Genomic DNA, 23303 nt, shown 5'->3' with positions numbered 1-23303 from the left:
AAATTGTCAAAACACTGAACACTAGATGGCGCTCATAGTCCAGCACACACATTCAGAGGGCCGCTCTCTTTCTCCTTTTGCTCCTCAGCCCGTTTAACACTTTTGGAAAGTTTGAATTTGAAGGGTTTTTTTTTTCCAATAAATCCATCGTACTTACTTCGATTTGTTTTCTTCAATCCATGATAATTGCCATTTTTAGATTGGATTTCAGGTAGAGCTGGAGATCATTGTAGCTTGTATATAATATTCATTATCAAGGTATAAAAGTGACTTAAAAGTAACTTATATGATATGGTCTTGTTGCCAAACGGATTATTTTTGATTAGACGCTGGTTTGTAAAAGTCTGTGCCATGAGCGCATGACGCACTTCAGTAAGTTGAGGTGATTCAAAAGCCTCTGTCATTATTCTCTCTCTCTCTCTGTTTCTCTCTTGCTCGTTAAAGCGGCCTCTCAAATTTCAAGTGTCTCCTTTTACACATTCATCGCAGACCGCTTTAAGTTTTACTGGACGCGCAAACACAAAGTGGAGTGTGGGATGGGTTCAGGAGCGCAGCTACACCCCCTTGCGCACCCTCCAAAAAAAAAAAAAACAAAAAAAAAAAACCCTGCGAACCGGGCTCCTGCACATTTTGATTTGACACTTCATCCGCTGAAACCTCCGGGTTTATGGGCGTAACTTTCTTTCTTTCTTCTTTTTTTTTTTTTTGTTTAAACATTGAGGAGTAAGGGACAGGGTCATAACTCCATAAATAGTTGGATGGACGCGCGTAAAACTGCTGGAGGCAGCAGGCAGGAGAGGAGCGGAGAAACCGAGCGTCCTGTGTGACTAACGTGACGTAGAAATAAATGTTTTTAGTCACGGAATGAGATGTAGTTGAGGATGACAGCTCTTACACCTTTGAGTGGAGCTGTATTTGGACTTGCGTGGAGCTGCTTGAGTTTTCTGTCCTGCGCGCACTGCGCGTTAAGTGACAACCATGTGCACTCCAGCTTCATCTACAGGCGGTTGCGCAATCACGAACGGAGGGAGATCCAGAGAGAGATCCTCTCCATCCTGGGCTTGCCTCACCGTCCCAGGCCCTTCTCTCCCGGGAAGCAAGCGTCGTCCGCCCCGCTCTTCATGCTCGACCTGTACAACGCCATGGCTGTGGAGGAGGAGGAGGAAGAGGAGGAGGAGGAGGTGGAAGAGGGAGCACAGCAGGGCGCAGGGAAGGGCTTCGGTGCCAAAGCTCACGGGCACCCCAAGAGAGGTTACTCCAGCCCCCGGCACGGATACAGCCGCGTGGCGCAGCCGTACAGAGCCGCTCCGCTGCTGGGCCACAGTCCCTCACTCTCCACGGCGCACGACGCCAACTTTCTCAGTGACGCCGATATGGTGATGAGTTTTGTCAATTTAGGTAAGAAAGCTTTCTCAGCAAATTATATACGAAAAAAAAATCAATCATCTCTAACTCAATTCACAACTTTCATCCTAAAACACATAAAATAGTAATATTTTTTTACATTAAATTTTCTGCAACATCCAACCTACAGTCATATCTTTCAGTTATTATAGGCCTCCCGTTCTTAAATTTCTATTCAGTCTGTCAAATATATCAAACACACAAAATCAATTTTTAAAATAATCTGTACCTGGTCAGACACACGTTGAACATCGGGTTGGCCTTTTATTGTTTTGTAGACTTATTATTTTTTTTTCCTGAAATGTCTAACATTTTGAATTTAAAAATAGCTGGGAATTTGATTGCCTCACTTTCCCTCAAAATAATCTCAGGACAAAACCAGTTAGTCCACCTGATTATATTCACCTAACTTGGGTTTTATTTCTACATTTACTCTGGGAAAGTGAAGTGGTCACTTTCTCAACCTTTTTCTACTATAACAGGACAACATGTTGAGTTATGAACTCAACATGTTAGACATGTTACACATTCAGCCTATTCTCATGAAAAACTCATAGTAGCACATACGTAAAGCAATGCACAGATGGTGGATCATTCGAGTGGGGACAAAAAAACAAAATGCATACAGCACCTTTCAGAAACACTGAATGAAAGTTACACATACATACAGGGATACACTTATATTTTTGGAACTAAGCACAAGAACACGCTGACACGTCAGACAACATCTCAAGTGTTCTCTCTGCTTTACTTTGACAGAATTAAACTTGCCTGCTGTATTTTATGTTGTTTCAAAAGCAGCTGATTTGTTTAATGATTGTGTTTGTGCAGTAGCTGTGACCTTTGACCCAGCAGTTCAGAGCAACTTATCAGATGACTGACCTTGTAAAAATTGCTCTAAATTATTTCCTGCTGTTTAAGGTGGAATGATACTGACTGAAGCCTTTTTTTTGAAGGTTTGCCGCTAAATGAATTAGTCACTTTGTAAGAATTTCACATGTAGTTTTGCTCAAAAATAATAACAATGGTGGATTATATTCATGCATCATTTCATGACCTAAAAGGAAACACCAGTATTAAATAAATGCCGGGGGCCAGAAATCTTCTGCTAGGGTGCTCCAGATTTTATTTTTTTCATTTATTTATTTTTTAAATACACCACATTTGATGTAAAACTGAATTTTTGTGGCGTTTCTTGGAAGTGTAATCCGTCGTGTTGGCCTGAGCCCATCTGTTTCCACTTACTGGTATAGCAGGGCATGTGCACTGTCAGCCCTGACAGCTCTGCTCTCATTCTGGGGACTGTCAGTGAAACGTTCAATGGGCCTCTGTCTTTATTACAGTATGTTTAAATATAGCTACTGACTTCAGCTGCTTTCAAAACACCTATGTGCTGTTTTACAGCATGCAATAAACTAAAAAGAAAGGACACAAACAAGAACAAAAAGACATTTTTTAATTGTATCACACACATTTTCTTCATTATTGCATCGTTATACTTCAGTTTGCGACTTTTGGGAGTTAGCAATACGTCTGCTTCATATTAGAGTCTGTGGTTAATATAATGGAACACACTCAGCGGATTGGGTTGAAAAGTCATAGCTGACCTCTGACCTGTGTGTGCTAAGTGACCACAGGCGTTCCTCTCCTGATAACATATCAGGGAAATGCACTTTATGGTATCTGTGCGCACATCCTAAAATCCACACAGAGCTTCGGTGCTCCCCTCAGACAGCTGGTGGTCAGTTTTCAAGGACAAGTTCACTTTTTTAAAAATGGTGTTCCATATGAAAACATTATTAACAGTTAAGCCTGCGAGCCTTTTACTCAGATTTAGCAGTTGTGTCATATGAGAGAAATGGTTTTTAAGAAATATTGAAATGCATGGGAAGCAGCAGCTGGACTTTAGAGTTACTCAGAAAACACATATTCAAACATTTTAAAATGGTGTAATTTACTTATTAAGATGTTCATACATTTGTAAAAAGAAATATTTCTAACAAAAAATTCTGGTAATATCATAATTCTACAGGGAGTATTTAATGTGCATCCCTTCGACCATAAACATAATGATTAGAGTTAACATGTAAGATGAACATAGCAATAACAGAAAAAAGAATATTCAAAAAATTATGTAGAGCTGGGTGTATTTTTTTTAGGTGTTTTGCACCACTAACATTCACCGTAAAAGTGATCACTGTGGCGCAGTTTAAAAACATGTTTGATTGCTGCCTTAAAAACAACTGCAAAAATCTCACATTAAGATAAATTGACACATTGAAATTTTTATTTCACTGAACTGACTCACAAACCTGAGTTTGCATGATGGTAACTTGTGAAATTCAGTTGAAATTTCACATCTCATTATGATAAGTTGAAGTAAACTGAAGAAACCACTATAATTTATTGACCGCATCCTCCTTTATACAGTGTTTTGTGAATTAAAGTAGTAGTTTTTTTTTTTTATATTATTTCATTGCTGTTTCAAGCGTACTGTGGATTTGTAACTACCTGGATGGCATAAATGCTAATAATATTCTGTTATAACTTGAGATGTAAAAAAAGTGAACTTAGCCTTTCAAACATGTCAAGTTTTTAAATAGCAAGACCACAGTGTTAAAGTCATTGCATCAAAAAGGTTTAATTCCTGCCTTACACACTGAAAGCTGGTGAAATATGAAAGCGCAATGTTCTTGATGCTGCAAAATAATAATAATAATAATAATAATAATAATAATAATAATAATAATAATAATAATAATATATAAATATATCTATAAAGGTTTGCATATTTTTTATGTCTGTAGTACCAAATTCTATGGCACACGTGAATTCTTATTTAATTTGTAAAATCCACAAGAGGTCAAAATAAGGTCAGGAATGAGGTCAGAGTGGCTGCTTCAAGACGCTGAAGAATCCTGTCTGTTCTTTTGTGTGACTTGAGGAGTAGACCAAAGTGTCTTTAATTGAAATCAGCCTGTTTTTCTTAACTGACAGCCCATTCATCATGGCCAGAGAATGCAGTCTGGCACACAGTAGAGCGCCTGTCTGGGAACTGCTACCTGTATTCAGCTGACTGATTTAATGAACTGGAAAGTGCTTTTGTTGGTCGTCAAAGTGTTTGGATTGGACTTGGAATGTAAAAGATGATGTGAAAAATTACTCTTTTTTTCCCCCTCATAACTCTTGTGAGCCACTTCAGGAGGTAAAGTCATATTTTTTGTGATGGATGCAAAGCTTTCACTGCAAGTAGACGTGAAACTCATCATAATTTTTTTTCTCCTCCCAGTGGAGAAAGATAAAGATTTTTCTCACCAACGAAGACACTACAAGGAGTTCCGTTTTGATCTAACTCAGATCCCAGACGGAGAGGCGGTGACTGCTGCAGAGTTTCGTATCTATAAGGATCGCAGTCACTCCCGCTATGACAATATGACGCTGAAGGTTACAATACATCAAGTCATCAAGGAATATCAAAACAAGTAAGTGTCTCATCACGCACAACTGAGAACAAGTGAAGTGATGGTAACAGAATAAAATGGGATGACGTCAGTGTTGTGATGGTTAAAACGTAACTGGTGTGTTGCATTTATCACTTTATTTCACAGTTCAGAAGTACAGCACAGAACATCTCGCTATCTTTGCCTCTGTTCTCCTTCATTCTCGCCACCCCCGCATTACAAATATAGTTCTCAGATAAAGAGGAGCTCCATTAGCAGGTCGGCCGCTTTTGGAGCTCAGAAAGTCTGTCAGTTATCACTCCTCTTGTGTTGCCTGCTGACCCGCACGGCCTCGGATGAAGCCGCTGAGGGCGTGGAAGGCGGAGGGGGGCTCCTTTGCTGTTCTACCTGCCTGTCTTAACAATATTCCGGAAGTTTAAACCACAACATAGCACAATACACAAGGGTGTACTTAAAAGTGGGCCCACATTTGTGTGCCAAAAATGTGGGGGAAGGGGAGGTGATGGAAGTGGAGATATGGTCCTTCTGGGTTTTTGAAAAGGTCCAAGTCAGTAAGCTGTCATCTTAAAGGGGAAGATCAGTGAGTATGAACTTTCACGTTACTCAAAGACTTATTCTGAGTCAGATACACTATAATATAATATCAACTGCTATTATCCATGTAGGAAAGTGTGTCAAATTGTACAGCTTTTTCAGCAAGTGATGTATAGAGGCTTGGTGGGTACTATGCAGAAGGTTGTAGGTTCAAGTTCTGTATGATTGGCTTGATGTCTTCTTCCCAGCCCAGTCTCACATTTTTTTTCATGCTCCAGTGACGAAATGAGTCAAATATTCATGACAGAGCTTTTTTTTTTAGCTCACTATTCCTAACCCTACTCCCACCCCCAATCCTAACCTTAACCATAACCTAATCTTACTCCTTCCCCCCACCCTAACTATAACCACCCCCAACGCCCCCCCCCCACTTCACTTTTAATTTCGTGCATCCTTCACGGAATGAATGAGAATGAATTTGTGCTGCCTTGACGAAAATGAGGCACTTTTTGTCACAATATCACGAACCAATAGATTAATGTATATTTCATGCTAGTGAAGCACGACTTGCCGTGAGACCAGGTTGCTTCTTCCTGCTCCACCAGCAGTGCAAAGTGGTCATGAGTATTGGAGGAGGTGTGGTGCCACGAGGAAAAGAACTGGCCACATTTCCTTATTGTGCTGTGGTCCATGAAGTGTGCAGCTCTTAACTAGCACATGTTTGATGATCAGGAATAAGTGAGACATCTTTTTGAAAGTAAGATCTCTTTTTTATGCCAGATAAAGATAAATACCTACCAGGTGGAGTTGGGCCATTTGTACAATATGCCATACTACGGAATTGTTACCTGATTGCATTTGCTCGCTATGTTGTAGGCAAAAAATGTACCTTTTTTTCTCACAGAAAGTTTCATTAGAACATGGAAATTCCTTATACCTTTTAAAATCAAAGAATAAGATTCAACAAATGAATTACACAGTCTTTAAAGCATGTTGTAATACAGTTTCAAAGAGCGAAACAAATTTTGGGTTATTTGTAGTGAAATATGCTCCACTGTTACAATGCAAATGACATGCACGCCATTAATCACATATTTACTCTTGTTCCCTGTGCAAGATGAACATCTCTTGCTGACATGTTGTCTTCCTTGTCTTATTGGCTCTCACTCCCGCTCAGCTGACATATTTGTCACTATATAGCCACATGATAGCATGACTACAAACTTTGTGCCATTTTCGTTTTGTTGTTGTTGGAGCTCAGTAGCATCTTTTCAGTACTGCTCAAATGCTTATAACATCTACATGATAAACTGTTTGGTGGTTGAAGCAGATTCATCACATCATGTTGAAGGATGCACAGACAAGGAGGAAATTAATGGAGTTTATGTAGTTATGTGTGTTATCACTTGTTGCACACATGGAATGCTGAAACAAAACTTGGTTTTATGGTCACGTCAGGTCTGGGAGCATGCACAGGAGTAGTGCATCGCTGCATCCATCGCACTATGGAGCCATCTAGTTCCATAGTGCGATGAAAAAGTAGCCATCTGTCTGTTCCAGATGAAGTGTGGACCATTGGCTTTCTTCAGTACCTGGGTTACTCAACAATGAGCTACCTGCATGCTGGATCATACCCAGAAAAGTGCACCACATGCACTAAAAAAAAAAAAAAAACTTACTCAGTGAACATAATAAAATTATGGGAAATATTTACACCCAAGTAAAAATGTGTTAACTTAATTACCACGGTTCAGGCCAGCGACATTTGTAAGGGTAAACGTAACAAAAAAGTATCCCTTGTTTGCACACGGGGTCGCCACAGCAAATCCAAGGTGGATCTGCATTTAGGGAAGCTACACCCACTTTTTCAAATAGTACAGTTACTTGTCAACTTAACTTTGCTTTGCTTTGCTTAGATCAGCACAATTTATTCATGTAACTGTGTCATTTTAAAAAGTAGTTGTAACTACCCTATTAAATTTAGTAACTCATAATCACATCAAACAAGTTTAAATGGTCCAAGAAAATGTCATCAATATGTTACATTTACCCTTACAGGGCAGGGGCAGTGGCCAAGTGGTTAGTGCACGTGGTTTCAGTACCCCTGCCGCATTTCTCCATGTAATATGGAGTTGCGTCAGGTAAGGCATCCGGTGGTGCATTCGCCAATTCAACATGGAGATCCACCTTGGATTTGCTGTGGTGACCACGGTAACAATAACGCAAATTCATCATGTTGACCCAACAAATTTACATTTAGATCACTCAACAAAACTGTTTCTGGCTAAGTCAGTGGTGCCCAAAGTGTTCCAGAAAGGGCCAAGAGGCTGCAGGTTTTCTTTGCAGCCATTGATTCCAGCAGGAGGTGATTTCACTGATGAACTCATTCCATCTGCTCCAAGTGATGTTAATCACCTTATAATTTATTAAGCACTTTTTTGTGTTTAAGAAGGTCTTGCTGTTCTGTGAAGGTGTTCATTGTTTTTTAAAGCTGCTGTTGTTGTTTTTTTATGTATAGCTGTTTGAAAAGTGCCACCTGAATTTTATAGCAGAAATGCAATGACAGTAAACTATTCTATTCTCTTTTGTTTAGTGTGATCAAAATGTCATAGCTGAAATTCTCTTACAATGCAAGTCATATTCCTTAATCTGAGTATCCCAAAAATAACTGTTCATTTGACACTAAGTCAAAATAATTAATACCATGACAACCAGTTATTGTCATAGTACACTAGTCAGCAAATATTAGAAGCTGACAGTAAGACAGGAAAACGTCATGATCATAAAATCTTGGGCCTTCACTCCCTGCTAAGATATTGGGCTTTTTGAATGCTAATTAAAATCCTGTTTTCATCCTCAGTTTCTCACCACCATTCTCTGACTGATCTGACTGTCTCCCCAGTTTACATAGCATGCATGAAATATTGTGGGTGCAACATACTGAATAATAACTGCATTGAATGGAAAGGGGGCTTTATCCTGACTGTTATTTGTTGTCAGCTGTGTACAACCCCAATTCCAATGAAGTTGGGACATTGTGTAAAATGTAAATAAAAACAGAATACAATGATTTGCAAATCCTCTTCAACCTTTTTACAACTGAATACACCACAAAGACAAGATATTTAATGTTCAAACTGATAAACTTTGTTGTTTTTGTGCAAATATTTGCTCATTTTGAAATGGATGCCTGCAACATATTTCAAAAAAGCTGGGACAGTGCAGTGGTATGTTTACCACTGTGTTACATCACCTTTCCTTCTAACAACACTCCATAAATGTTTGGGAACTGAGGACACTAATTGTTGAATCTTTGAAGGCAGAATTTTTTCCCATTCTTGCTTGATGTACGACTTCAGTTGTTCATCAGTTGTCGTCGTTGTGCTTCATAATGCGCCACACATTTCAATGGGCGACAGGTCTGGAATGCAGGCCCAGCCAGTCTAGAACCCGCACTCTTTTACTATGAAGCCACGCTGGTGCAACACATGCAAAATGTGGCTTGGCATTGTCTTTCTGAAATAAGCAAGGACATCCCTGAAAAAGACGTTGCTTGGATGGCAGCATGTGTTGCTCCAAAACCTGGATGTACCTTTCAGCATTGATGGTGCCATCACAGATGTGTAAGTTGCCCATGCCATGGGCACTAACACACCCCCATACCATCACAGATGCTAGCTTTTGAACTTTGCACTGGTAACAATCTGGATGGTCTTTTTCCTCTTTTGTCCTTAGGACACGGCATCCATGATTTCCAAAAACAATTTGAAATGTGGACTCATCGGTCCACAGCACACTTTTCTACTTTGCGTCTGTCCATTTCAAATGAGCTTGGGCCGAGAGAAGGCGGCGGCGTTTCTGGATGTTGTTGATGTATGGTAGAGTTTTAACTTGCACTTGTAGATGTAGCGACGAACTGTGTTAACTGACAATGGTTTTCCTGAAGTGGAAAAAAAAGTGTTCCTGAGCCCACACAGTAAGATGCTTTACACAATGATGTCGGTTTTTAATGCAGTACTGCCTGAGGGATCGAAGGTCATGGGCATTCAGTGTTGATTTTCAGCCTTGCCGCTTACATGTAGAAAGTTCTCCAGATTCTCTGAATCTTCTGACGATATTATGGACTGTAATTCCTTGCAATTGAACATTGAAAAACATTGTTCTTAAACTGTTGGATTATTTTTTTTTCATGCAGTTGTTCACAAAGTGATCCTTACCCCATCTTTGCTTGTGAATGGCTGAGACTTTTGGGGATGCTCCTTTTATACCCAATCATGACACTCACAATTAGTGTCCTCAGTTCCCAAATGCTTATTGAGTGTTGTTAGAAGGAAAGGTGATGTAACACAGTGGTAAACATACCACTGTTCCAGCTTTTTGGAAACATGTTGCAGGCATCCATTTCAAAATGAGCAAATATTTGCACAAAACAATAAAGTCTATCAGTTTGAACATTAAATATTTTGTCTTTGTGGTATATTCAGTTGAATATAGGTTGAAGAGGATTTGCAAATCATTGTATTCTGTTTTTAATTTACATTTTACACAACATCCCAACTTCATTGGAACTGGGGTTGTACATTTTCTATTGTTCTGCCTGTAAATTTCGCCAAATTTTCCAAATTTGCATGGTCGTCCTTGTCAGATTGATTAAAACAACCATTAATATTGTTAGTTCTATCTGTGTAGTTGCACATATATTACAAATTCTGTAGCATAACAATGAGCTAATCGTGCCCTAACCAAAACCAAGAAAAAGCCTCTGGAGCCACCACTTTCAGCTCAGGTATGAAATTTGATTTGAACCCAGTACACTGAATCAAATATTCATTCACCACTTGCAGCCTTACATTTCACAATGATCAGAGTCAAACTATATGCTGTAGTGGCATTTTACATGTTACATGTTAACATTTGTTTACATTTTACATGTTACATGTTAACATTTGTTTACATTTTACATGTTAACACAAAATGAGTTAAATGAAAAAGTAGACCTTTTTCTCTACAAAGATATTATTTCTATGCCGGGTTACTACCGAATCATTGAGGGAAACATAAGATCATTTACAACAACACAGTATAGCAAAAAAGTGCATTTTTCCCTCCTGACTCTCTTAAGTACTTGTGAAAGTTGATTTACAATAGAATAATATAAATGAGTATGTCTCTCTTAATGTTTGTTTTATATAGTGCTCCACTGTGGTGTTTATTACACCTTTAATAACCACAAAAATCTGCGGACCATGTGAAATATGTAAATTCTTGCTTACCAGCACCGTGTAACCACAAAACTGTACAGGCGCTTCCTCAGTGGATGTGGCACTTGAAAGGAATCCAATGCAAATTAGGAAGGCTATTTAGGCTTGGAGTTGATTGATGCCTCATGTCATGCTCAGAACTCACAAGGTTACATGAATCGTAACTCCTGAAATGTTTTGCTCATTAAATAGCTGAAGTCTTTTCAGTATATTACAACTCAAAGCTTCCTCGACACAGATGTTATCTTCTGTGGAAGGATGTATCCATTAATTAGCAGCCAGTTCTTTAGTTATGTGTTTTATTTAAAAGTTTTTTTAATAGCCTAAGTCCCATCAGAGAACCATACCATTCAATTATATTACTTTCAGTTGAGATTTTGCAATTTCAAGATGGGTCAAAAATCACTGGATTAGCCAAATGTTCACTTAAAGAACGGTCAGCCAAGGCTGAACAATTCTGCATTTTTACATTGTGATTAACAACTTTATTCCATACGTGTGGCCATATTTATTCAATCACATTTAGTGTAGCAGATAACAGAATATTTACAGAGGAATCCTGGAAATGGTGATACACACACCATTTTTGGCACAAATACTACTTAGACATCACACTGTAAAAATTATCAGGGTAATTCAACTTAAAAAGTTAAGTTCAGTTGCTACCTTAAAAACATATGAAGAGTTCAGATGCAAAACCCAGTATCTCCAAAACCATAAATTTTTAGTTGACGCCGACATGTACTTGGCTGTCAAGGGTACCATCAGTGTGCAAAATATGAAAGAATTTGAACAAACTGTTTTCATGTTAGTGATGAAAGTCTGTGCATTTCTGCATTGGGTTTCCTTTAAATCTCCATTTTCAACTGCATTTTTCTCCATTTGAAAAAAAAGTACTTAGTGGGTTTTGCATCTAAACTCTTCATATGTAAACTCAACTTCAAGAAAAGCTTTTATTCAACTGAGGAAGGTAAGTTATTTAAGTTAATAAAACCTCTTCTTGAAGTCGAGTTTACGCAAGTCAGGAAGGTAAGTTATATAAGTTGCCCAGTTGGTAACATATAACTTACCTTCCTAAGCTGAATAAAAGCTTTTCTTGAAGTTGAGTTTACTTGTGTTTTTAAGGCAGAAATTGAACTTAATTTTTTTAAGTTGAATCACCCTGATATATTTTTACAGTTTACCCTTTTGAGAAAAAAAAACAAAACAAACAAAAACAAAAAACAACTGGCCACTTGAATTTTCAATAGGCAGCCAGGTAGGGGTCAAAATTTAAAAATGCTCCAGTCATATTGAAAACTATTCCACATTATTTGTCTGATAACCAAGATTCCAAAAAGGCATAGTGTGGACTGTCTTCGACGGAATGGAGTTATGTTTTAAAAATTGAAAAAATGGTGACAAAGGTCAATTTCTGTTTGTGCAGGGGTCAAAAGTTAAAGTTGCTTCAATTTTGATAAAAAATGGTGCAAATTATTGGTTAACAGGGTTTTAAAAAGGATTAGTTTACACCATGTGTCATGCTTAGTTATCACTCTATGGGATAACATATGTCACATGTCATACAACCCCAATTCCAATGAAGTTGGGATGTTGTGTAAAATGTAAATAAAAACAGAAAACAATGACTTGCAAATCCTCTTCAATCTATATTCAGTTGAATACACCACAAAGACAATATATTTAATGTTCAAACTGATAGACTTTGTTGTTTTTGTGCAAATATTTGCTCATTTTGAAATGGATGCCTGCAACACATTTCAAAAAAGTTGGGACGAGGCAACAAAAGACTGGGAAAGTTGATGAATGCTCAAAGAACACCTAATTGGAAACAGGTGAGTGTCATGATTGGGTCTAAGGGTGATTCTTAGACTACGGGCACTTATTATGTCCTTTGATCATATTGTATGAAAAACAGAAAAAAGGGGAAATTTCACACTATTATAGTTATCTTTACAATGAAAGTGTGTTAAGAAATTTGTTCTAGTAGTCTATGATGACTTTTTCACCTTTTTTCAGCATCATTATATGCAAATATTGCCGTTTTGTGCTTGTCCCACACCCAGACTTTTGATCTTCAATGATAAAAATGAATGGTAAAGAAACATTTTTTTCTAATGTTTTAAAATATCTCTGAATAAAATATCAGTAAAATAATCAAAACATAATTGGGGTATTCAGTGTCATACAACTGTTGTGATTTTTTTAAACAAAATGTAGTTGTCCCACACTATTGCCGTAATTTCCACCACAACACTGTAATATCCCTTTAAACAGTTTGAAAGATTGTTTGGATAGTTTCTATGGAGATAAACAGTGACATCAGAGCACATGTATATAGCGCCAAATCACAACAAACAGTTGCCCCAAGGCACTTTATATTGTAAGGCAATGGTGTGGTGGAAATTACATTTACAAGGCCAATAGTGCCCGTAGTTAAAGAATCACCCATAAAAGGAGCATCCCCAAAAGGCTCAGCCATTCACAAGCAAAGATTGGGCGAGGATCACCACTTTGTGAACAACTGCATGAAAAAATAGTCCAACAGTTTAAGAACAATGTTTTCAATGTTCAATTGCAAGGAATTTAGGGATTCCATCATCTACAGTCCATAATATCATCAGAAGATTCAGAGAATCTGGAGAACTTTCTACACGTAAGCAGCAAGGCTGAAAACCAACAATGACTGCCCGTGACCTTTAATCCCTCAGGCAGTACTGCATTAAAAACCAGCATCATGGTGTAAAGCATCTTACTGTGTGGGCTCAGGAACACTTCAGAAAACCATTGTCAGTTAACACAGTTCGTCGCTACATCTACAAGTGCAAGTTAAAACTCTGCCATGCAAAGCGAAAGCCATACATCAACAACATCCAAAAACGCTGCCACCTTCTCTGGGCCCGAGGTCATTTGAAATGGACAGATGCAAAGTGGAAAAGTGTGCTGTGGTCTGATGAGTCCATGTTTCAAATTGTTTTTGGAAATCATGGATTTTGTGTCCTCCGGACAAAAGAGGAAAAAGACCATCCAGATTGTTACCAGTGCAAAGTTCAAAAGCTAGCATCTGTGATGGTATGGGGGTGTGTTAGTGCCCATTGCATGGGCAACTTACACATCTGTGATGGCACCATCACACACATGGAGCAACACATGCTGCAATCCAAGCAACGTCTTTTTCAGGGACATCCGTGCTTATTTCAGCAAGACAATGCCAAGTAACATTCTGCATGTTTTACGACAGTGTGGCTTTGTAGTTAAAGAGTGCGTTTACTAGACTGGCCTGCCTGCAGTCCAGACCTGTCGCTCAATGAAAATGTGTGGCGGATTATGAAGCGCAAAATACGACAACGGAGACCCCGGACTGTTGAACAACTGAAGTCATACATCAAGCAAGAATGGGAAAGAATTGGGAAAGCAATGGGAAAGCAAGAATGGGAAACACCTACAAAGCTTCAACAATTTGTGTCCTCAGTTGCCAAATGCTTATTGAGTGTTGTTAGAAGGAAAGGTGATGTAACACAGTGATAAACATACCCCTGTCCCAGCTTTTTTGAAATGTGTTGCAGGCATCCATTTCAAAATGAGCAAATATTTGCACAAAAACAATAAAGTTTATCAGTTTGAACATTAAATATCTTGTCTTTGTGGTGTATTCAATTGAATATAGGTTGAAGAGGATTTGCAAATCATTGTATGCTGTTTTTATTTACATTTTACACAATGTCCCAACTTCATTGGAATTGAGATTGTGGAATCCAAGGGGCGCTAACATTGTTTGACCTTTATTTTGGAAGCCAAACATTCAACACAGTCAGAACTATTCAATTCATTAATTCTATTAGGTCAAACTGACAGACTATTTAAAATTCAAGTGGCCAGTTGGTTTTTTCAAAAGAGTAATGTCTAAGGTATATTTGTGCTAAATTTGGTGCTTGTTTCACCATTTGAAGGGCTGTTTCAGTTACAGTATTCATGTCTGAATGTATATTTCCCTCTATCAGATCTAGATCCTTATCCAGAGCTACATAATATTTCTCTTCTTGATTGTCTGCCATGGAATATGCATGACCGACAACAATAATCAAGATCCAGAGAAATACTTTTCAGAAATGTATTCAGAATATAAAAAAAGCCTATCCCATTAATGATCAAGACAAACGTTTAATTGCTATTTACTCTTGATAAAAGTAGTCTTTTTTTCAGTTTTATTGGCCAAGTATGTATGCAGGGGATTTGCTTCTTCTTTAACATAGCTTTCAGAGTGCTTACATAGTAAACATTAAGTAGGATGTTATATTTGAATAGTGCAAAAGGCAATATACAGTATATATAATAATATACAGCAATGATGTGTGAGTTCACCTGTTCATCAAGTTTTCTGGAGATCTCCTGCAAGCTTGATGAGAACTTGATCAAAAAAGTCTCATTGTGTTTTGCAACAAGAAGTAAAGTAACTTCAAACATGAGAATACACATCTGGATCTTTAGCAACACCAAACTGAGTTTTTCCTCTTAACCCTATTGAGGGTATAAATATGTCACCATGGCGAAGTTTGATCTTGTCATCAAGGTTAGTAAATGTCTGCTGGAAATGTAATGTAATAATTAAAAATGCAAAAAAAAAGAGAGAGTCCCATTTCGATTTGTAAAAGAACGAACAGAAAAAAAAAACAAAATCTACATGTGGAGTCTAATCAGTGCCAAATGTAATGGGTTCTCTGCTGCATGAGTTCATTTGAACTTTTTCTCTAATCAACAGAGATGCAGAGACGTTCTTGCTTGACTCCAAAAAGGTGCCGGCATCTGATGGGGGTTGGTTGGTGTTTGACATCACGGCAACCAGCAACCACTGGGTACTGAACCCACAGCAGAACTTGGGCCTGCAGCTCTGTGTGGAGACTGTAGATGGCAAGTGAAGCTCATGCTTTCTTTTAAGAATTTCTAACTTTTTTTTTTTTTTTTTTTTGCTGTTATATTTTCTTCAGATTCTTTGAGTTAAAAAAAAAAGTTAAGTTCATTATTCTTACTGTTACAGTTTTGTTAAAAATAGTTTTTCCATGACTTTCATTACACTTGTGATTGATGGGTATTACTGTAAGTATACAAATTTAAATCTATACTATTTATTTCTTGGGTTAGCCTTTTTAGTCTTAAAGATATTACACTTTTTCATCTTTAAGGCAATTTGCTGAAATGTTTCTTAGAGGTCACGCTGTGTTTTTATTGAAACTGTTGCCTATTTTGTGTTGATTTTATTTTGTAAAGGGCGGAGTATCAACATCAAATCAGCTGGAATTATTGGAAGGAATGGACCACAGTCCAAACAGCCATTCCTTGTTGCTTTCTTCAAGGCCAGCGAGGTGCTGCTTCGCTCTGTCAGAGCTGCCGGTGGCAAAAAAAAGAATCACAATCGGAATAAATCTGCAAATCAACAAGATTCATCAAGGGCACCCAAAAGTGGAGGTACAGCTATTCTTAGCCAATAAAATATTTAATTTCAGAAATATAGAGCACATCATTCCACAGAGACTGCAGATAGATAGAGACTTTATTTACCATTTGTACTCACACACAAGGTTTGGGTACATTGGAATTCTTGTCCAGACCTCACAAGTAAAAAAATATAAAGGTACAAAAGTATAAAAGGTATAACAGTATAAAAAGGATACCCGGTGCACCTAAAAAAAGAAATATATTACAAAGTGCCAGGTTAATGGGGGTAGGGAACAGCAGTTATTGCACACTTGTATTACAACACAGTGGATATTTTACAGATAATAAAGTGTATATTGCACATATGGATCAAACAGATATTGCACCAATGACTGTTACTCCAAAAGGAATAAAATAAAATATTGCACATTAGGTTTTAGTTGAGTGATAAATCTTGCCCAGTGGGTTTTGGCTAAGAATACTGAGTTTAGGGATGCCATCATTCTGTGGCTGGAAAAAAAAATGGAATCTAGTCCTGTGTGTAATGATGCTGTCTGCTCTACTTTTCCTCAGGCTGTAAGCTGTGTGTTTGGGCCTGAGGAGAAAGTGAGCATGGTGGTGAGGGTCCCTGATAATGTGCTGTGCCCTCTTTTTGCATCATTGAATGGAAATTGAGTCTATAGATAGAAGTTTAGTCCTGATAATTTTTTAAGCTGTTTGTACGACTCTTTGGAGAGCCTTCCTCTCTGCCTGAGTGGTGTTGCCATACCACAGTGAGATGCTGGATGTGAGGATACTCTCCATCAGGCCTGTGTAGGCTAGTGTGAGCCAAGACTACCCTTTTTCATTTACGTAACATTGCAGTAATTAGGCCTGTCCTGTCGATAGCGGTTGCTGAGAAACAATTCATGCTTTATATCCTCAACAGTTAATTACTATTATTTATTATTTTAAGGTTTACCCTACACGAGCACAAGACATCTTCAGATGATTCGGAACACAGCTGCGAGAGATTTGACTAGATCTAGGAGATTTAATCACATTATAGGTGTACTGATCTCCCTTCACGGGCTTCCTGTGAATGTAAAAGGAGATTTTAAGGTTTTGTTGTTGACTTATGAGGGACTGAATGGTTGAGTGCCCTGTTATCTTAAAAAATTGATTGAGCCTTATGTACCATCTAATGCCCTGTGGTATCAGGATCAAGGTTTACTCTTTGTTACTAGGGTTAAGAAGAAGTTGATTGGCTGAAAGAGGTCTTTCTTTTCATGCTACTATTATGTGGAACAGTCTGTCATGTAGATAGTCCATTTCAGTTGAATTAAAACACTTTTGTTTTCTATTGGTTATAATTTCTATGGTTTCTGGTTTTAAATTATTTGAACTAATTTTGTTTATTATCATAATTATTGCTTTATTCCAATGGATGTTTAATTTTTTTTAGATATAATATGAGTGAAGCTCGCTCATGGTACAGGGAGTCCCAAACAGGAAGTGCCAAATTTTGAGTCCACAGTGAAATGGGAAATGTCAAATGTCAAACACTTCCTGGATAGACAGACGAGATCCCACGGAATCTGGCGGGAACTCAGTGGCAAGTTCACATTGAAACAGGAAGTGCCAAATTTTTAGTCCACAGTGAAACAGGAAATGTCAAATGTTGAACACTTCCTGGCATTGGTGGAGCTAGACCACAGGCCAGGTTTGCACTGGATTCCCCTGAAATCTGATTTGACACAGATGATTGGCATGTCACGGCACCGCACGTCTGGTTGGAAAGAGCTTTATTTTGAAATCAGTGAGTTTCACTGACTTCTAGGTTCCTCCTGTCTGGTAGTTGGTGCTCTGTACCACAAAAAGTTCTAATCTACCTTACTAGAAGAAGAAAAATGTTTGCCTCAGATTTTAACTGAACACATTGTTTGAACCATGAACTAATAATGACACCAAGTTATATTGCTGACTAAACGACAAGTATTTTGTCCCAGAAATGAGGTCCAGGTTGTTAAAAGCAGCATTTCTCCTTTAATTCGGGTTGACTTACATATGTGTGTATCTCCAGTGATTTTTAAATGAGCAGGCAGCTGTTGATTAAATAACCTCTTAATTTTGCTCTCTGAATGACACCAGATAATGCATTTCATTTAAAATTACACATGCCATGGAGTGTTTCCTCAACTGTACTCAAAAGTATTGGAACACTTGGCATTTCACACATTTTAATTTGTTTATGCCATTTCAAATACAAATAAATAAATAAATCTAAAGTTATATTCCTTAAACTCAAACTGAAAGCAAATGTCTACAACTTGATAGAAATTAATTTAAAATATAAAATACAGCTTCCCGATGAAGTGGTGTAGAGGAGGATTTTCTTAAAAAGAAGACCTAAATGTTCAGCTACAATTTGCCAGAAAGTACATCTGAGATGCAAGCCTAGATTTGATGTTTTGGTGAAAGAAACTTTTGTATTTCTTTCTTTCTTTTCCTGACTTGTCTGAAGAAAACTGGCAATAAAACTGATTATTATTTACATGTATTAGAGATTTGCTTACAGTTTGAGTTTGAGAAAAATAATGTTAGAAATTTTTATTCTTTATATTTTTTGCATTTCTTGTATTTGAAATGGCATAAACAAATTAAAATGTGTGAAATACCAAGTGTTCCAATACTTTCGGAGGGCACTGTATCCTAACCGTATTATGAGTGCAAAATGAGTGTGGTATTATTACTGTTTTGCTTAAGAAGGTTTCATTTTCACTGTTGCTGCACTTTGTCTGAAATCATAGTCATGTCATATATCATATTGATATGACAATATTGAGATACGATAATTTGGCCATATTGTACAGCCCTTCAACTAGCTGAAAACTTTCAATATTAAATTACATCGACATTAAAAAAAATACTTAAAGTAGCTGGGGGTTAAGAGGAATGTAATTTAGTGGGGGTCTGTGGGGTGGAGCCCTCCCAGAATGACATGTTAGATGGTGAGGAGCTTCTGGGCATGTGAGAGGCAAATAAAGAAAACTGTTTAAAAAGGTGGGGGGTCTGGGAGAGCTCTGCTCCCCCAGAAGCTGAAAGGTTTTAGCCATGCTAATGCTCCCCTGAAGCATTTACTCAAAAAAAGTCTGAAGGACCTAAATGACATGGTGAGATGCTGAAGAGCGTCCCTTGTTCATGCCCACAACATATCGTGGGCATGATGATGTGATCATTATCATCTGTGATGATGTGATTTTTGATGTTTTATTTTATAGAACACTTTGACATTTTCTGCCTGAAAATGATATATAAATAAAGTTATTACAACTATTCTTATTTTTAGGTATTTAGTAAATATTAGTTATTTGGTATTCTTATTCTAAAGTTATTTTATGACTCTTACTAATAGTTATATTATTGTTATTGTTATATTATTACTTTCTTTACTAAATAACCTTTCAATTTGTTTTTGATTGATTGATTTATGTTTATTCTCGCCAGAAAATAATAGAAAATGTCAGTCACAGTGTTTGAGAGCTTTAAGATGCCATCGCCAAATCCCTTGTTTTGTCCATTAAAAAGTTGAAAATGTAGCTGCAGCACTGTGCAAAATTCCAAGGCACAACCAAAAGCAAACATTATCATATACTATAAAATAACAAAACATTATATATATATATATATATATATATATATATAATACATATTAGACAACATAATTTTCTGCAATAAAGACAACCAAGCATTAAATGCAAAATAAAATAATTATCTCAAGGTGCTATTTATTTATTTATTCATTTTTTTGTCAAAATCAATTATTTTGAGTTGAATCCTTTGGTTTCGTAGAACATCATGCTGGTCAACTCATGTTCATTGGTTATTTTTATTGCATTTGTAGAATCATGCACTGATATGTAAACCTACTACCTGAGCAGATTTTTCATAATCTGAACAGATCTACTACTTTAATAAGAATTACTTTTTAAAGTAAACATTTGGAAAGTATAAATAGGCTGTTTACTGCCAGACTAAGGACAGTCTCCCATTGCTGATTTTGGATACCTGATTGTCAACATTTTGTGATTAAAAAAAAAACAACAAAAACAATTGGATACCCGATTTAGGCCTGAAATCATGTCTTGTTGGTGGTAAAAAGTAGCATTATAGAACACTGTAAGTAATCAGGAAAGTTTTAAACATGTTTAAAAATGCGTGACATTGGGATACATTGTGTACCAATAAAAGTGAATAATTGGATTTAATTGGTGCAGATCAAGGTTAATGTTGTGTGGTCGTCTGGTTACAATATGCAGTAATCTGGTTAAGTATACTGTTCAGCACTGAATGTTCAAGCACACTTTTTCATATTATGTTTATTTCTTTATTTTTTAAGACTATAACACAAGTGAGCAGAAGCAAGCCTGCAAGAAACATGAACTTTATGTCAGCTTTCGAGACCTGGGTTGGCAGGTAAAACAGACTCATTTCAGAACCAAAATACTGATCGCAAATGTATATTACAAACATGATACATTAACATGAAGCCTACACAATAGCAGTGTCATATGATATTCATTCAGGAAAGTAACTGTCATCTTTTTGTGAAGGACTGGATCATTGCACCTGAGGGCTATGCTGCCTTTTACTGCGATGGTGAATGTTCTTTTCCACTCAATGCACACATGAATGCAACAAATCATGCAATTGTGCAAACTCTGGTAAGTATTCTTCAGTATAGCATATAAAGAAGCATGTCACAAGTAGCCATAGCAAGTGCTGTTTTACATCTGATTCATGCATTTATTTCTAGGTTCATTTAATGTTTCCTGACAATGTGCCAAAGCCATGCTGTGCTCCCACCAAGCTGAACGCAATATCGGTCCTTTACTTTGATGACAGCTCCAATGTTATCCTTAAAAAATATAGAAATATGGTTGTTAGATCTTGTGGTTGCCATTAGTGTGCAGCTTGCCTAACTTTAATTTATGCTGTCTGTTAAGAAATTTGCTGAAACCACATCTGCTGCCGTTGTGATGTGATGTACAGTATTATGTATATGATGTTTTATTACCTAATTTATTTTCTGTTAAAAATAGCACTGAATATTGTGATATTTAAGTGATTAGGGTATTGAAATAAGTTGATTTTTTTTTTAACATTGCATCAGTAATTACTCTGTCCATTGGCATATACTCATATATTTTAACTGAAATCAGTAAACTATTCACTGGATTCCATCTGTTTCTCTTTCTCTTTTTTTTTTTTTAAGATTTCTGTTTATATACATAAATAAATGTTCTGTAAATGTTCACTGAACTGTGTATAATTATGCTTTGTGGGCAATATATTGCATGTTCGTCTTGAGCGTTAATTTACTTTATTTTAAAATCAATGTGCAATATTGTCAAACTCACAACCAACCTGTCAAACAGCAGAACCCTGACCATGATCAGAATCGAGCGTTACACTTTGAAATACTGGAAATTAAATTGAGCCACTGGGAACAAATGTTGTGGCTGTCTCTATTGTAAAACGAAACTGCACAAAGCTATTTTTATCGAGCTTACATCACTGTTTTTTTTCTGCTTGTGTTCCCAAAAGGGGATTATAGTGAAAAAAGGAGAAAACCTAAAGAAATTGTTAAAACTTTAAAGAATTACATTCATCCAAATTAAATTAACAAATTGGCCTAAATGTTTGTTAATTCATTTGTGTGTTTTGAATTGAAGCACCTTTTTAAACTGGTCCAACAATTCTTACACTGAAAAAGAACCAACTTAAAAATCTGTTTCAATTGGTTATCCCTGAATGAATTAAGTTGTTTGAACTTAAGTTAGTAAGTTAGATCAACTCTAACTTACTAACAAGTTCAATTATTACCTTTTTCCAGTGTATGATACTATTATCATGTCAAGTATTCACTTATACATGCTGTAGAAATGATGTCATGAAGTGTTCTGGTGTAAATTTCTTCAGTAAATTCCTCGCGGTAATTTAAGTTTACATTGGGATATCTTAACATAGTGTGTGTTTGAATAAATGTACCATTTTAAACTCTTATCTTTTGCCTGGCTTTTACTCTTTTGTGCCATCTTTCTTGCTCCATTTGTTATCCTAAAGTGTTTCGCAGAAATGCATTTAATCTCTGAGATTTTTCTCCCTCCAGCTGCAAGTATTCCAACCTTTCAAATCCACATCGTCCTTTTGTATTTATGTTTGGAATTCTATGGATGATTTACGCGCTGTTGCTAGACTACCGTCTCATATTTCTAAATGTTTGACAAGTGTGATGTAAACTAGAGGTTCAACCGTGGAGCCGTTGGTGGGGGAGGTGATAATGCAGGCTCTTAAAGCATCGGTTTGACCTCCAACTTAAAAATGATTGTCACAGGGAGCTGCTCTCCATCATTTTAGTGAACAATTCACTCTAGATCCTATCAGTCATGTGATTTATGTGAGGCGTTTGACTGTACAAGCCTCCTGATTTGGGATCTGACATCTGCTTGGAGCTCAGAATCACCTTTGGAAACAAAGCGGGGACCTCGTACGTCACTCAGTGGTTCTTGTTACGCTTTCTCCATGATTGGAACTATTAGGACTTCCAGCAAATCGTGCAAGAATGTGCCATTGAATGGTCTTGGAAATGTAGGGATTAGGTTAAGGATTATTATTTATTTACACAACTGTGTTGACCTTCAGCGAACACAGGATCTGTACTGTTGCACTTTTCGCCCTCCGCCCTACTACTTTTATACGTTTTTTCTCTGACACGGCAGAACATTGAGTGACTGTATTTCACTTAATTAAAAGCAGGGGCTGGCCTGCCCAGATGTTACGTGGGCTTCGTCTAAAAGGAGTGTTGACATTCAGTGAATAGAAGAGGCCACCTGCTAACTTAACTCTGGGCTTCAGGGGTGATTTGCATTCCTGCGGCCTGTTGCCTGGCATGATTACTCTTCGCACTTTACAATCCCGTCTACTGTTTAATGTCATGGATTCTTTCCAAATTCAGCTTCATTTCTTCCTCTCTGTAGCACTGTGAATGAGCTCCTATTCGGAGGTGTTCGACCACATGAAAAGAAAGAGTCACAATCGCCATCGGCACTGCAGATTAATACAGCACTCTCTTCCTCCGCAGAGATCCCTGTGGGCAGGAAACAGCCTGCAGTGACTCAGAGGTGATTTGACATACATCAGATCAGCAATTCAAATAGACAACTTAAGA

General features: G+C 37.3%; 1 protein-coding gene across 1 annotated transcript; it reads left to right on the top strand.

Annotated features, from left to right (window-relative positions):
* Positions 1 to 626: 626 nt before the first annotated feature.
* Positions 627 to 22138, top strand: bmp5 (bone morphogenetic protein 5). Its single transcript, XM_034185113.1, has 7 exons — positions 627 to 1398; positions 4694 to 4886; positions 15420 to 15568; positions 15926 to 16123; positions 20472 to 20548; positions 20686 to 20796; positions 20889 to 22138. The coding sequence occupies exons 1-7, from the start codon at positions 882 to 884 to the stop codon at positions 21036 to 21038; spliced, it is 1395 nt and encodes a 464-aa protein (XP_034041004.1). The 5' UTR covers positions 627 to 881; the 3' UTR covers positions 21039 to 22138.
* Positions 22139 to 23303: the final 1165 nt, after the last annotated feature.

This window comes from Thalassophryne amazonica, chromosome 13 (assembly GCF_902500255.1).
Source record: "Thalassophryne amazonica chromosome 13, fThaAma1.1, whole genome shotgun sequence".
Classification (NCBI taxonomy): domain Eukaryota; kingdom Metazoa; phylum Chordata; class Actinopteri; order Batrachoidiformes; family Batrachoididae; genus Thalassophryne; species Thalassophryne amazonica.
The sequence above is the reverse complement of the archived record's forward strand: the minus strand, read 5'-3'. Positions and strand labels throughout refer to the sequence as shown.